The following is a 12,302-nucleotide window of genomic DNA, read 5'->3' as shown; positions in this document are numbered from 1 at the left end:
CATACAATTTTCCACTAATACGGGAAGAAGAATTGGTTCTAGTATCTGAAGAAGATGTCCCACCAAACCCATCAGTTCAGAGGTCTCAACAGACCATAGAACAAATGACTGCATAGCATGGGGATCTTTCAACCAGAGCAGCGACGTTTTCTATCAGCCTATCAAATAGTACCTTTTTCATCTGAAAAGGTGGGCCATCAGTACTGCCATTACCAATATCTTCATCATCAGGGGCGGAAGATCTTCATCAAGTGAACGACTCCCACCTATGGTAGTTTCCTCAAGAATTGAGAACCCTCCCCGCTTGCCACAGTCATCCTTGTCCATTCTCTAGGGGAGTCTCCTGGCAGGTCCATGGGCATCTCTTCTGACCCACCTCTGGAACCACCAGATCATTCTTCTCCACTGGAGGATTTAATATACTCTAAATTTGTGGAAAAGATGAGTATAGCACTCAAAATAGAAGTGCGTAAAGATGCTGACCCCAGAGCAGAGATCACGGGAATATTGAAAATTTTAGACATCTTGGTGGAATTCTACACCCTACCAACATATGCAGTACTAGATGTCATCCTCATGAAAATATGGGAGACTTCTTATTTGGGCATTACAGCTGCCCAAAAAGTAGATCATAAGTTCAGAATAAAAAAAAAATCACTGGATTGCGGAATAGTGCAAGTCCCGTACAATTCTGTGGTGGTGGAATCAACCATGAAAAAGGCCAAAAAACCCCACCTTCATTCCAATACTCCCTTCAGGAAAAGATTGATGATTTTGGGAAGAAGGTATTTCAAGGCTCCATGCTCACAGCAAGAATCACATAACACCAGTTTTATATGGTTCAATACATTTATGACTGTGGTCAATATTTAAAACACTTCATCCTTCAGAAACGGGAACAAATCTCCCCTATTCCTTTAGATGATTTGGAGGAAGCTATCGGACACCTTCTTCATTCAGTATATCTCTTTTGATGCAACAGCAAGAATGTCTGTCTGTCCATTGGAGCACGTTGCATGGCTTGACTCAGGGCCAGCAGTATAAGGGAAGACTTATATGAAAAACTAGCCAACTTACCTTGTCTTGGTAACAACCTTTTTGGTGAGAAACTCCAAGAAACTGTATCCCAAATCAAGGAACAGGACTTTACTGTTCAATCAGTGTCTTCTTCAACTGATTCACACCCATCTAGCCGGAGGTCTTTCTAGTCCTGCAAATGTCCACACTACCCAAAATGGTCATAAAGCTCTGATCAGTATAGACTTCCACTAGAGCAAACGAATCGTCAGCAATTTCAACCATCTCCAACAAGAGGACAACAATGGAAATGTTGCCAACAAAAATCACAAAAGGCAAGACCCAGTCAAAATTTTTGACTTTTCAGGAACTGATAGTGAAACAGAAAGTGGGGGATAGAATCCAACTCTTAATCAGTATGGAATCATATATCCAATAATACTCAACAGCAACCAAAAAATCAATTTAGCCGAGAAGGTGCGCAACCTATGTGTCATAATAGACACAGAGCTAAACCTCAAACAACACATATCACTAAAGGTTAAAGAAGGGTATGCTAAACTTATGGTACTTAGAAAACTAAAACCATTACTGACTCTGCCAAACTTTCGCACTGTGCTTCAATCACTAATATTTGCGAGCACAGACTACTGCAACGCACTGTTGCTAGGTTTACCATATAGAACGATTAGACCACTGCAAATATTACAAAACTCTGCAGCTAGAATTCTCACTGGCAAAAGCAAAAAAGATCACATCACAGATACACTAGCGGAACTGCATTGGCTAACCATCGAACAAAGAGTTCATTTCAAAGCTCTTTGCACAATACACAAATTGATCCATGACGAAAAAGCAGAATGGCTGAACACAGCACTTCGAGTACACGTACCACACAGAAATTTAAGATCAGCAAACAAAGCTCTCTTAACCATTCCATCAGTAAAAACAGCAAGACTAACCCAAGTCAGGGAATGTGCACTATCTCTGGCTGGTCCCATCTTATGGAACACTATGCCCCTCTATTTAAGACTCCAGAGAAATTATAAACTATTTAAAACAAACCTCAAAACCTGGCTTTTCAAACAGGCCTTTTACAAAGAGAATGGCGCAAATAAGTAAGGAAGAGAAGGCATATAGCACCTAGCACATAATCTCCAAGTGCCTACCTGGAAATTATTTTTATCCCACAGATAATCGTAGTCAATAACTAGAAATGCTGAGAATAACCACATGTACTCTCCCAGGAGACATGCATCAGTGGAAAATCCACGTCATAAACCAAATAGTATTTAATGTTTTATTTGTTACCCGATACTACTGGCACCTTTTATTGTAAAGTACAAACGAATCTCTTCTATATGTGCCCTATTGTAAACCGTTATGATGGTAAATAACTTAATGACAGAATAGAAAAACCTTTAAATAAAAAATAAATAAAATATCAAATAATCATTAAAAATAGTGCAGCAGGGTTACCATCTCAATTTTACAAGTCTCCCCCTGACTGTACCCACTATTATGCCACTGCATGACCCCACTCACCTCCCACCTCCCACTTCTGCAGCATGAGGTACAGCAACTCTTGTTGCAAAGTGCAATTTAGGAAATATCTCCTTCCCGCCACAATCTACTCCCAGCTTTTCTTAATCCCAAAGAAGATTGGAGGTCTCTGGCCCATCTTAGATCTACAAAATCTCAATCAATATCTATGTTGGGAGACATTCAAAATGGCTTCTTTCAGCACAATCCTTCCATTCATTAAGCAAGACGATTGAATGTGTTTTGGATCTCAAAGATGCTTTTGTACATGTCCCAATACACCCTTCTGTTTGGCATTCCCTATATTTCAAAGTGGGAACACGTCACTACTAATACAAAGTTCTTTTGTTTGGACTTTCAGTTGACCTCTGAGTCTTCACACAATAACTTGCAGTGGTAGTGGCACAACTACGCCATCAAGAAATTCAAGTATTTCCTTACATGGATGACTGTCATTGGTAGCCCTGTCAAGGGACATCTCCAATCACATCTCCGGTTAGCAGTAAACCTTCTTCAATCCCATGGATTCCTGATCAATTTTGAAAAATGAATACTGGAATCAACTTCATGGATCCAATTTATTGGAGGCATTATAGATACCACACAAATGAGAGCATTCCTTTCTGCAGAAAGAATAACAATAGTCTGCAAAATTGCCAAAGCGCTACTAAAATCGACTTGTACAACAGCCTACCGCATTCTCATATTCTTAGGACACTTATTAGTGGCAATCCATGTAGTTCCATTGACGTGCTTGCATATGCACTGTCTGCAATGGAGATTAAGGACTCAATGGAATCAGCTCCTTCAACCACTTCATATAAGGATCACCTTCACTCAGGAAAGAAAGATATATTGGTGGTTACAGCAGTCAGACTACTGGAAGGATCTTCCCTTCAATAAATACCTTATCAAGTGATACTAGTCAGAGCTGCCTCCACCGTAGGCTGGGGTGTCCTCACTTGCCATTACAAATGCATGAAATCTGGTCACTTCAAGAAAGCTGGCTATAAATAAACTTACTGGAGCTTGGAGCAATGCACTACAGGCATTCAGATACATCTTCAAAGGAAAACACACAATGATCCAAACAGACAATCAGATACCATGTTCTATGAGAACGAACAGGGAGGAATCAGTTCGTGGAGCCTGTGCCAGGAAGCCCTATTGTTATGGCACTGGACAATACAGACCAAGCCACACTTTAGGTCTCTTATTTGCCAGGTATTGCAAAAAACTCAGCAGAATATTCTGCCAAAATGAATGGTCCTTGAATCAATCCATAGCCAACTGACGCTTCATTCTATGGGGTCACCAATGGATCGACCTATTTCCAGTGGAACAGAACCAAAAATTCTGCTCCATTCTACCCAGTATTATATACGAAGCTCCAGACTCCTTCCTAATTTCTTGGGACATAGGCCTCATGTATACTTTCCTCCAGTTCCACTTATATAGAGGCCCGTCCAGAAATTCATGAGGGACCAAGCCACAATAATTCTAATCATACCAGCATGGCCAAGAAACCGTGGTATGCCTATCTGTTTCAACTCTCTGCCAGACCTCCTATTCATCTAGGAAACAGTCCTACTCTTTTATCCCAAGAAGGAGGCTCTTTCCTACACTTAAACCTGCAAGGATGTTGAGCATTCACTCCTAACAAAATGGTCTCTTCCAGACCCAATTCGTGATGTAACTCTCTGAGCAAGGAAGCCATCAATGAGGCGCAGTTACTCATTTAAGTGGAAGCGTTACACGAATTGTGTATGTCCCACAAATTGGACCCATTTAACTGTAAGTCAAGGCATCTGCTGACCTATCTTCACCATCTTTCACAAACTGATCTTGAACATGTACATCTTGGTGCTATTGCAGTTTATCATTGTTTAGAAAATGGACTGCCTGTTTCCATGTATCCTTTAGTCTCAAAGTTAATGAAAGGTCTCTTGCATCTAAATCCACCAGCTCACACACCATTGGTACCTTGGGATATCAGTGTAGTCCTCACACACCTTATGCAAACTCTGTTCAAGCCTTTAGAAACCTCTTCTCTGAAACAATTAACTTGGAAGGTCCTCTTTTTAGTGGCAGTTACTTCTACTCAGAGTGAAAGAATTGCAAGCACTGGTTCATTATCCACCTTATATGCATTTCTTACATGATAAGAATTTGGGATGCGTTCTAAGTACTATTTAACAAAAATGGTCTCCGCATTCCACTTAAACCAATCAATAATTTATTGACTTTCTTCCCAAAGCCTCTCATGCACATGAGGGTGAGCAGACATTGCAGACATGATACTGCAAAAGAGCTCTGGCCTACTACAAATGTCAATCACAATCCCACAGGAAAACATCACATCTTTTTGTCTCATGTTTTCTATTGTACAACTCAGAAGTTCCAATCAAATACATTTGTAAAGCAGCTTTATGATCTTTGGTGCATATATTCACTTCCCACTACCGTTTATATTCCCTAGCTTCCACAGACAGTGCGGTGGTCAAGCAGACTTGCACCACATGATGCAGAAATAGTCTGCTTTCCACGGTGGGATCCAGTTTGCAAATAAAAAAAAAAAAAAGTGCTGCAACCCTCAGCTTGGGTCTCTCCATAGATCATGGATAATTCAGCCCTGTTTATCGATGGGGGAAAAAAGCAATTTTGCTTACCGTAAACTATGTATTCTGTTGATAGCAGAATAATTAGCCATAAGATGCCCGCCCTCCTCCCTAAACAGCAGACCATCCCTGTCCTAGCTTTGGAACAGATTAAGGAAACTCTGAGGTGATACCTATGCAGGATTTCCCACACATGCTCAGTAGAGCTCAAAGCTTTACTAGCTTGGAGAGAGAGTTCCCTTCAGTGCCACCTGATGACTTCACCTATGAATCATCGCTAATTCATCCTGCTATCTATGGAAAAAACTATTTACGGTAAGAAAACTTGCTTTTTTGGTAGTAATGTAAATGCCTGTGAAAAATAATGGGAAAAAATTCCTTTGACATGTAGCCTGACACTGCTGCTGTAGTGGTAGTTAATATGCAAATTCCTATTTGCCTTCCATTGGCTCACTGGCTGGCTTCTACTTTGTGGTGCTTCTTCTTCCTCGCTTGCAGGCCAATACCGTAAGAATCGCGGGAGAGCGGGTGCTCCGTGTTGAGCGCCTGCTCTCCTGGGCGTGCGATTCAGTATTTAAATGAGGGTTGCACTAATATGGAGGCACTAGGGACAATAGTGCGTCCCTAGCGTCTTCTTATTAGCGAAGAGGTGGCTGTCAGTGGGTTCTGACAACCGACACGCATTTTTACTGGCATCTGTTTCCAAACCTGCTGAGAGCCAGGGGTTAGGGAAACAGATGTCGGTAAAATTGAGCATCCGTTTTTCTAACCTGCTGACTGGCAAGTGGATTTTATTTTTTTTTTTATTTTTGATTCCTTCGACTTAATATTGCTAGGATATTAAGTTGGAGGGTGTACAGAAAAAATTTAACGCCTGCCCTTGGGCAGGCGTAAATTTCTGAGACACAAATGTGCGGCTTGGCCCCTTAAAGTATAAGGGGTAATAGACGCGTGTCGAAAACGAGCGGCCAATTGCGTGCTAAACGGTGTGCTCGGCTGAGCACACAGTACTGTATTGGCCTGTTAGTGTTTCTGCTTGAAGATTTTTTTTTTATTCCACAGCCTATATGGTACGGTCTATCCTTGCATCTCCTTTCTCTGAGATCCATGCCCTCCTTTGCTGCTGGTGCATAGCTGATGCTACAGGAGCAGCTTGCACTGATCCTACCTAGACCCGCACTCCCACTACCATTTTAGGCTTGAAACAACTGATTCCTTTCCAACTTAAGTGAGATACATTAAATATGTCATGTACTTGGTAATGCTGCCAACAGATGTCAGGCCAGTGAGGCCGCAGTGCGAAAATTACCTGTTCCAACATACGTGAGATATGTCATTAGCATACCTCACATATTTTGTTATGTTGAACATGGATGTGTGGGAAGTGAGGTCACAGTAAGAAATGTGATATAAAGGACACTGCTGCCTTTATATCTTGTACTGGCAAAACAGTTTTATAAATAAAATAAATGTTGAAAATAAGTATTCATTTTGCATTTCAAGGGATATTTTTTGCTTGGCATGTGAGTGTACTTCAAATATCTGAAATCCATCAGGAAATGCCCAGCAATGTGAGTTCAAATATGGATTTGGGATTGTGATTGACAAAGTGACCAAACACACAAACCTAGCAAATTACATACAGAGAGATAATGTGCCATAAAAAGTAGGTCTGTTTAAATCTCTGTAGCTGAAAACTCACTTACTGGATACATTTACAATTGCCTATTTCAAATATTTAAAAAAAGACACATTTGGTGCAATGATTATAATAGTGGTAGGATATGTTCAATACCCCTTTTTCCTTGAATATCAGCAAACATTCTGGAACTGGACTAGATCACTAACATTCTACATTTATTCATTATTTGCTTTAGATTTTTCTATTTTTTTCTTTGTTAGGTAGAATTCTGTAACATATTGTCTTATTGTCAGACCAGCAACAGGGCAGTGATTTGAGTATGGCAGAGGAAAGTAAAAGGTTAGCAAGAGCTAGTTTAGTTGAAAATACGGTAGCACCATTTAAATAATCCAGCAGTTCCAACTTAGTCACACACTCATATTTCTGTTTTGTATCCGGTATAAATATGGTTTTCTGTCTCACATGCTTCTTATCTTTTTGTTTTTATTTTAATTTAGGCTTCGTTTGATCAATGATAAAAATGCTAAGGATTACTTGCACATTGATATCAAAGAGTTTTCAAAACGAGAGGCAGCTGTGTAAGTATGGCCCTTTAAAGATGTTTCAAGATGGAACTGAAATTTTGTTTGCCTTCTGCATGTTCAGTAAAAACTGTCATGATAAACATACAGAGGTATATATTTAGCCTCTATCCGGCTGACCAAGTTAGCTGGATAAACATATCTGGCTAACTTGAATACATACAGCTGCCTAACAGCTGGATAAGTTTATCTGGCTAACTTTAGACCTGCTCAATAGCAAGTCTAAACTTACCCCTAGATTTATCAAAATGCTATAAATTTAGTGGAAATAGCACCTGTGATTTAAACAAAATAAATAAATAAAGGGGGTTGTGTGGTTAGGCTAATTACCCTGCTCCTGTATCGTGTAGGCAATTTCCACAAGGTGTGATAAAATAGTACAGGTGCAATTAATTTTCGCTTCACATGCTGATTGATATATCATGGGGGAAGTGTGTATAGAGTCAGTCTGATACTCTCTGTCTCTGTCATATCTATATTTATATATATATATGTACTACTGTAGAGGAGCACTTTGAATTTGGGGTAGGGGGGGCTTAGGGGTATGGTGTTACAGAAACATTGTGAGTAGATTTGTACAACACATTCCGGAGCAAAACTGCAACACAAATCTACTCCTCTAGTTATACTTTTCATCCGTTATAATGACTACAAATCTTTAGTGATGTCAGAATGTTTCTGTAACATCTCCACGCTAAACGCCCCCACCTTCCGAAACCCACTCGATTCAAAGTGCCCCTCTACAGTGGTACATATATAGAGAGTATCAGACCACCTCTATACAGAGGCGAACTCTCTCTCTCTCTCTCTCTCTTTCTCTCTCTCGTGCGCTAAAAATATTTTTGCCGTAACTCGACTATCGTAAGCTCAACACACCGAAAAATAGATGTAGATATGTTCATTGCTAAATTGTGTGGCATTGTATTGTATCGTACACCAATGACCCTTATTTCCATTAACTCTGTCCAAACTCCTCCCATAGGAATTCTCAATGTGGAATTTGCATACGCATTTGGTTGTGTTATCTCGTTGCGTTAGGGCATTAATGTGCACGATAACGACTTAATGTGCACGTTAAGGCCCTATCGTGAAATGATAAATGACTCTGTTAGCTGGATAAGGCTGAATATCGTTGCTTATCCAGCCAAGTTAGCCAGATAAGCAGTTTTACTCTGGAATGCCCCTGTACCGTGCCACACTTAAGTGAATAACTACAGTATGAACCTGGATAAATAGCAGGCTAAGTGGTGGCTGCTGAATGCGGCCGAATATTGAAGCAGCATCACTTAGCTGGATAAGTCCAAACTTATGCTACCTCACTTTAAAAAATGGTGCAAATAACAGTATCAATAACCAGTCTCAAAAACACTGGAAAATCAAAAAATGTGACCACACCATACATTATATGGCATTTTCCCTGAGGCAGTCTTCACAGCAAAGCATACTCAGTGATGGCTTTGGGCTTTGTGAAAGTGTGATGTGTTAGAGAAATGGCAACTGCGAGAGATTTGTTCAAACTTGCAGTCTTGAATGAATATTTATTATTGTGATGTGGCAAACTGAGAACTTTTTTTCATGGTATATATTTGAGATTTTTATTGTGTACACATTTTTTGAGTGGTATTACTGAGACATTAACTAATAAAAATATTTTTAAACACTTTGGAATGTAAACGTAATATACTATCTAAGCAATTTTCAAAACCCCATTCATGTGTGCAAAATGCATTTACATGTGTAAAAACCAGTTTTAACTGTGAAAATCCTTTTGAAAATTAATTCTTTAAAATGCACTTGCATGTGTAAAGCTTATTGATGTTTCAATGGCATATATTGTAGTAATTTTTTAAAAACCCACTTAACCATGGGTAAAGTGCATTTATACATGGAAAACCCAGTTTTAACATATAAATTCTGAAAATTGTCCCCTGTGAGCCCAGAAATGTGTGAGGTACCAAATGCATACGGAAATGGGTCCACAGAGATTTATGCTATTATTTTATAAACTGTTTGGTGGGAGTTGCACAGTTTATAAAATACTGCATATTTCTGCTGTGAAAGCATGTGCTTATTTTAGTATAAATGTAAATTTGTAATACAAGAAAATGCAGAATTTCTTTACCCATTTTAAAAAATACATGCATAATAACTGTAACAATGCACATAATAAATTAGAAATAGATGTGAAGATAAGTGTGCGCTTACCACGCTTATGAAAATACTTGCACGTACTTGGAATCACCAGTTTGCCTGTACCTCCACCAGTTCACCCAGACCTCCCATCCAAAATCTACAGGCCAAAGACTAGAACGATGTCAGTTGGTGAGTAAGTTAGCAGATATAAACGTGTATGGACAAGTCCTGTAATATGTGAGCATGGACCAAAATAGCAACTTGGGCGCATAATTCGGAACCCTGACCTGGAACGCCCATAAACTGCCTCCTTTCTTAGCATCTAGACAGATGAATCCAGAACCAGTGGGTTATGCACCTCTACCAGCAGATGGAGACAGAGCAAAACTGACATCACAGTATATTTACCTCTGCAGTGACATCAGCCTGCCAGTATTCTCAGCCTCCAGCAGATGGTGGATGGGCATCTCCCTACTGGGGATCGCTTCAAGTTTTAGAAGGAGAAATAAAGAAGGGAAATTTAATTTACCCTTCTCTCCTGCGGTGATATCAAATGGGCCTTCCCTGGTTGAGAATTCTTGAGGTGCTTTCCATGGTCCCTCAGATGAGTTGCTTGGTCCGATAGCTGGTTTTGTCAGCTGGCGTGGACTTAGCTGTTTAAACAGCTGAAAGGCAGCGGGTGCAGGAAGCTGAGTGCGGCAGTGACGGTATATGCCCTGTCCCCCCCGCAGCCAGAGACAGTTTCTCTACTCAGCCAGCATGGGCTAAGCTTAGGTAAAGCTTAGGTAAAGCTTAAAAAAAAAAAAAAAAAGACAGAGAAGGCGAGTTCTTTGTAGGCTACCTCCTTTCTCCGTGCTCAGTGCACCATTCTGATGTTCGTTCATGCCACCGAAGGAGGTTAAAGGACGTGGGCAGCCTGGCAGGTTGAGCAGCCCTTTTTGGACTAGGTCCCACTCTTAGGCTTTTCTTTGTGCGCTGTGTGGTAGGCCTTGGCGGTGTTTTTGCATGCCTTTTCCTGTGCGTTAGGCTGCCCTCTTCCTGGACCATTAGTTCGTGCAAGTGTGTCTGGTTATTCGTCCAGGTTGTACGTCCAGTTTTTGGATGCTTAGTCATACATCTACTTGGGCATCCCTGTGATAGCGGTATCTGTGTTAGGCATGCGATTACTTAATGCCCACAATTTGGGCGGCATTGGTTGTGCGTTTAAGTTTGGGACCTAAATAAACGCCTAGCCTTGGGATGCCTAGCCTTGGGACGTCTAAATGTTGGATGCATATTTTACAGTGTGAATTCAGCTGGACGCACACCTTTCAGTCGCCTGTTAAGCAAACTGACAAACTATTGGTGCCTATAGCTAAGAAACCTAAATGTCTTTTGTGCTGCCTGACATATTTGGGCATCTTAGCCTGGCGTGCCCTCTAACTTGTGCCAGCATTGCTTAGAGGCTCAGGGAGAATTACTTTCTTCTGATTTTACTAAGCCTTGTTCTTCCCAGCCTGAGTAAAGACACATCAAGAGGGCACTTGATCTTGGATCGCCCTTAACTGGTTCGTCAGCGAGGGAAGATAGCTCAGTAGGCACAGCACAGGTGCCTTCTGGTTTTGGCATCGATCCTTATCCCAGGACAAGCAGGATACTAGTCCTCACATATGGGTGACATCACTGACGGAGCCCGAACACGGGAAAAACTTCTGTCAAAGTTTCTATAAACTTTTGACTGGCTGCCTGAGGCTACTGAGCATGCCCGGCATGCCATGATATTCCCTGCCACAGAGGTCTCACTCCAGTCTCGTATATAGCAATAAGCTTTAGCAAAAATAAAGTAATAAAACGTATCGGACCCAAGTTCGCGGGGTGGCGGGTGAGTTTCGTGAGGACTACATCCTGCTGTCCTGGGATAACACCTATTACAAGGTATGCAATTTTGCTTTATCCCAGGACAAAGCAGGATGCTAGTCCTCACATATGGGTGAATAGCGAGCTAGAAGCTGAGTCATTTGTGATTGAGTCAATAGCGAAGTATTATTGTTGAAATGAGTCAGCCGAAGATCACAGTAGATTGGATGTAGAAGGAGTTGGGATTACCCTGGAAACAAGTTTTTTAAGACAGATTGTCCATAGGCTGAATCTTGTCTTCCTTCTTTGTCTAAACAGTAATGAGCTGCAAAGGTGTGAAGAGAACTCCATGTTGCTGCTTTACAAATGTCAAGAATTGGCACTGAACGATAGTGTGCTACTGAGGTTGACATTGCTCTGACTGCATGTGCTGTTACTCGCCCTTGGAGAGGAAGGCCTGCTTGTTCATAACAAAACTGTATGCAATCTGCTAGCCAGTTTGATAAAGTCTGCTTACCCACTGCCTTCCCTGGTTTGTTTGGATCATAAGAAACAAAAAGTTGTTTAGATTTCCTATGGACAGCTGTGCGGTTTATGTAGAAAGACAATGCACGTTTACAGTCCAAGGTGTGTAAGGCTCGATCTCCTTGATGAGAATGAGGTCTTGGGAAGAATGTGGGTAAAACTATGGATTGGTTTAAGTGGAATTCCGTAACTACTTTGGGAAGGAATTTTGGATGTATTCGGAGAACCACTCTGTCATGTAGAAACTTAGTGTAAGGTTCATATGAGACCAGTGCTTGTAGCTCACTAACCCTTCCAGCTGATGTAATGGCTATGAGGAAGATAGTTTTCCATGTGAGAAATTTAAGATCACAAGAATCTATGGGTTCGAAAGGGAAACGCATGAGTTTTGTTAAGACCAAGTTCAGG

The 12,302-nt window shown here is 40.9% G+C and overlaps 1 protein-coding gene across 3 annotated transcripts in view; it reads left to right on the top strand.

The window, feature by feature from the left end:
* Nucleotides 1-12,302, top strand: part of TTC29 (tetratricopeptide repeat domain 29) — a 495,923-nt gene that overhangs the window by 41,984 nt on the left and 441,637 nt on the right. For all 3 annotated transcript variants that reach the window (XM_029603106.1, XM_029603173.1, XM_029603232.1), the window contains exon 3: nt 7,317-7,397. In XM_029603106.1, coding sequence (XP_029458966.1) covers nt 7,317-7,397 — 81 coding nt within the window. The remainder of the gene's footprint in view (nt 1-7,316; nt 7,398-12,302) is intronic.

This window comes from Rhinatrema bivittatum, chromosome 1 (genome assembly GCF_901001135.1).
Source record: "Rhinatrema bivittatum chromosome 1, aRhiBiv1.1, whole genome shotgun sequence".
Taxonomy (NCBI): domain Eukaryota; kingdom Metazoa; phylum Chordata; class Amphibia; order Gymnophiona; family Rhinatrematidae; genus Rhinatrema; species Rhinatrema bivittatum.
Note: the sequence above shows the minus strand (reverse complement) of the source record. Positions and strands in the feature narration are given on the sequence as shown.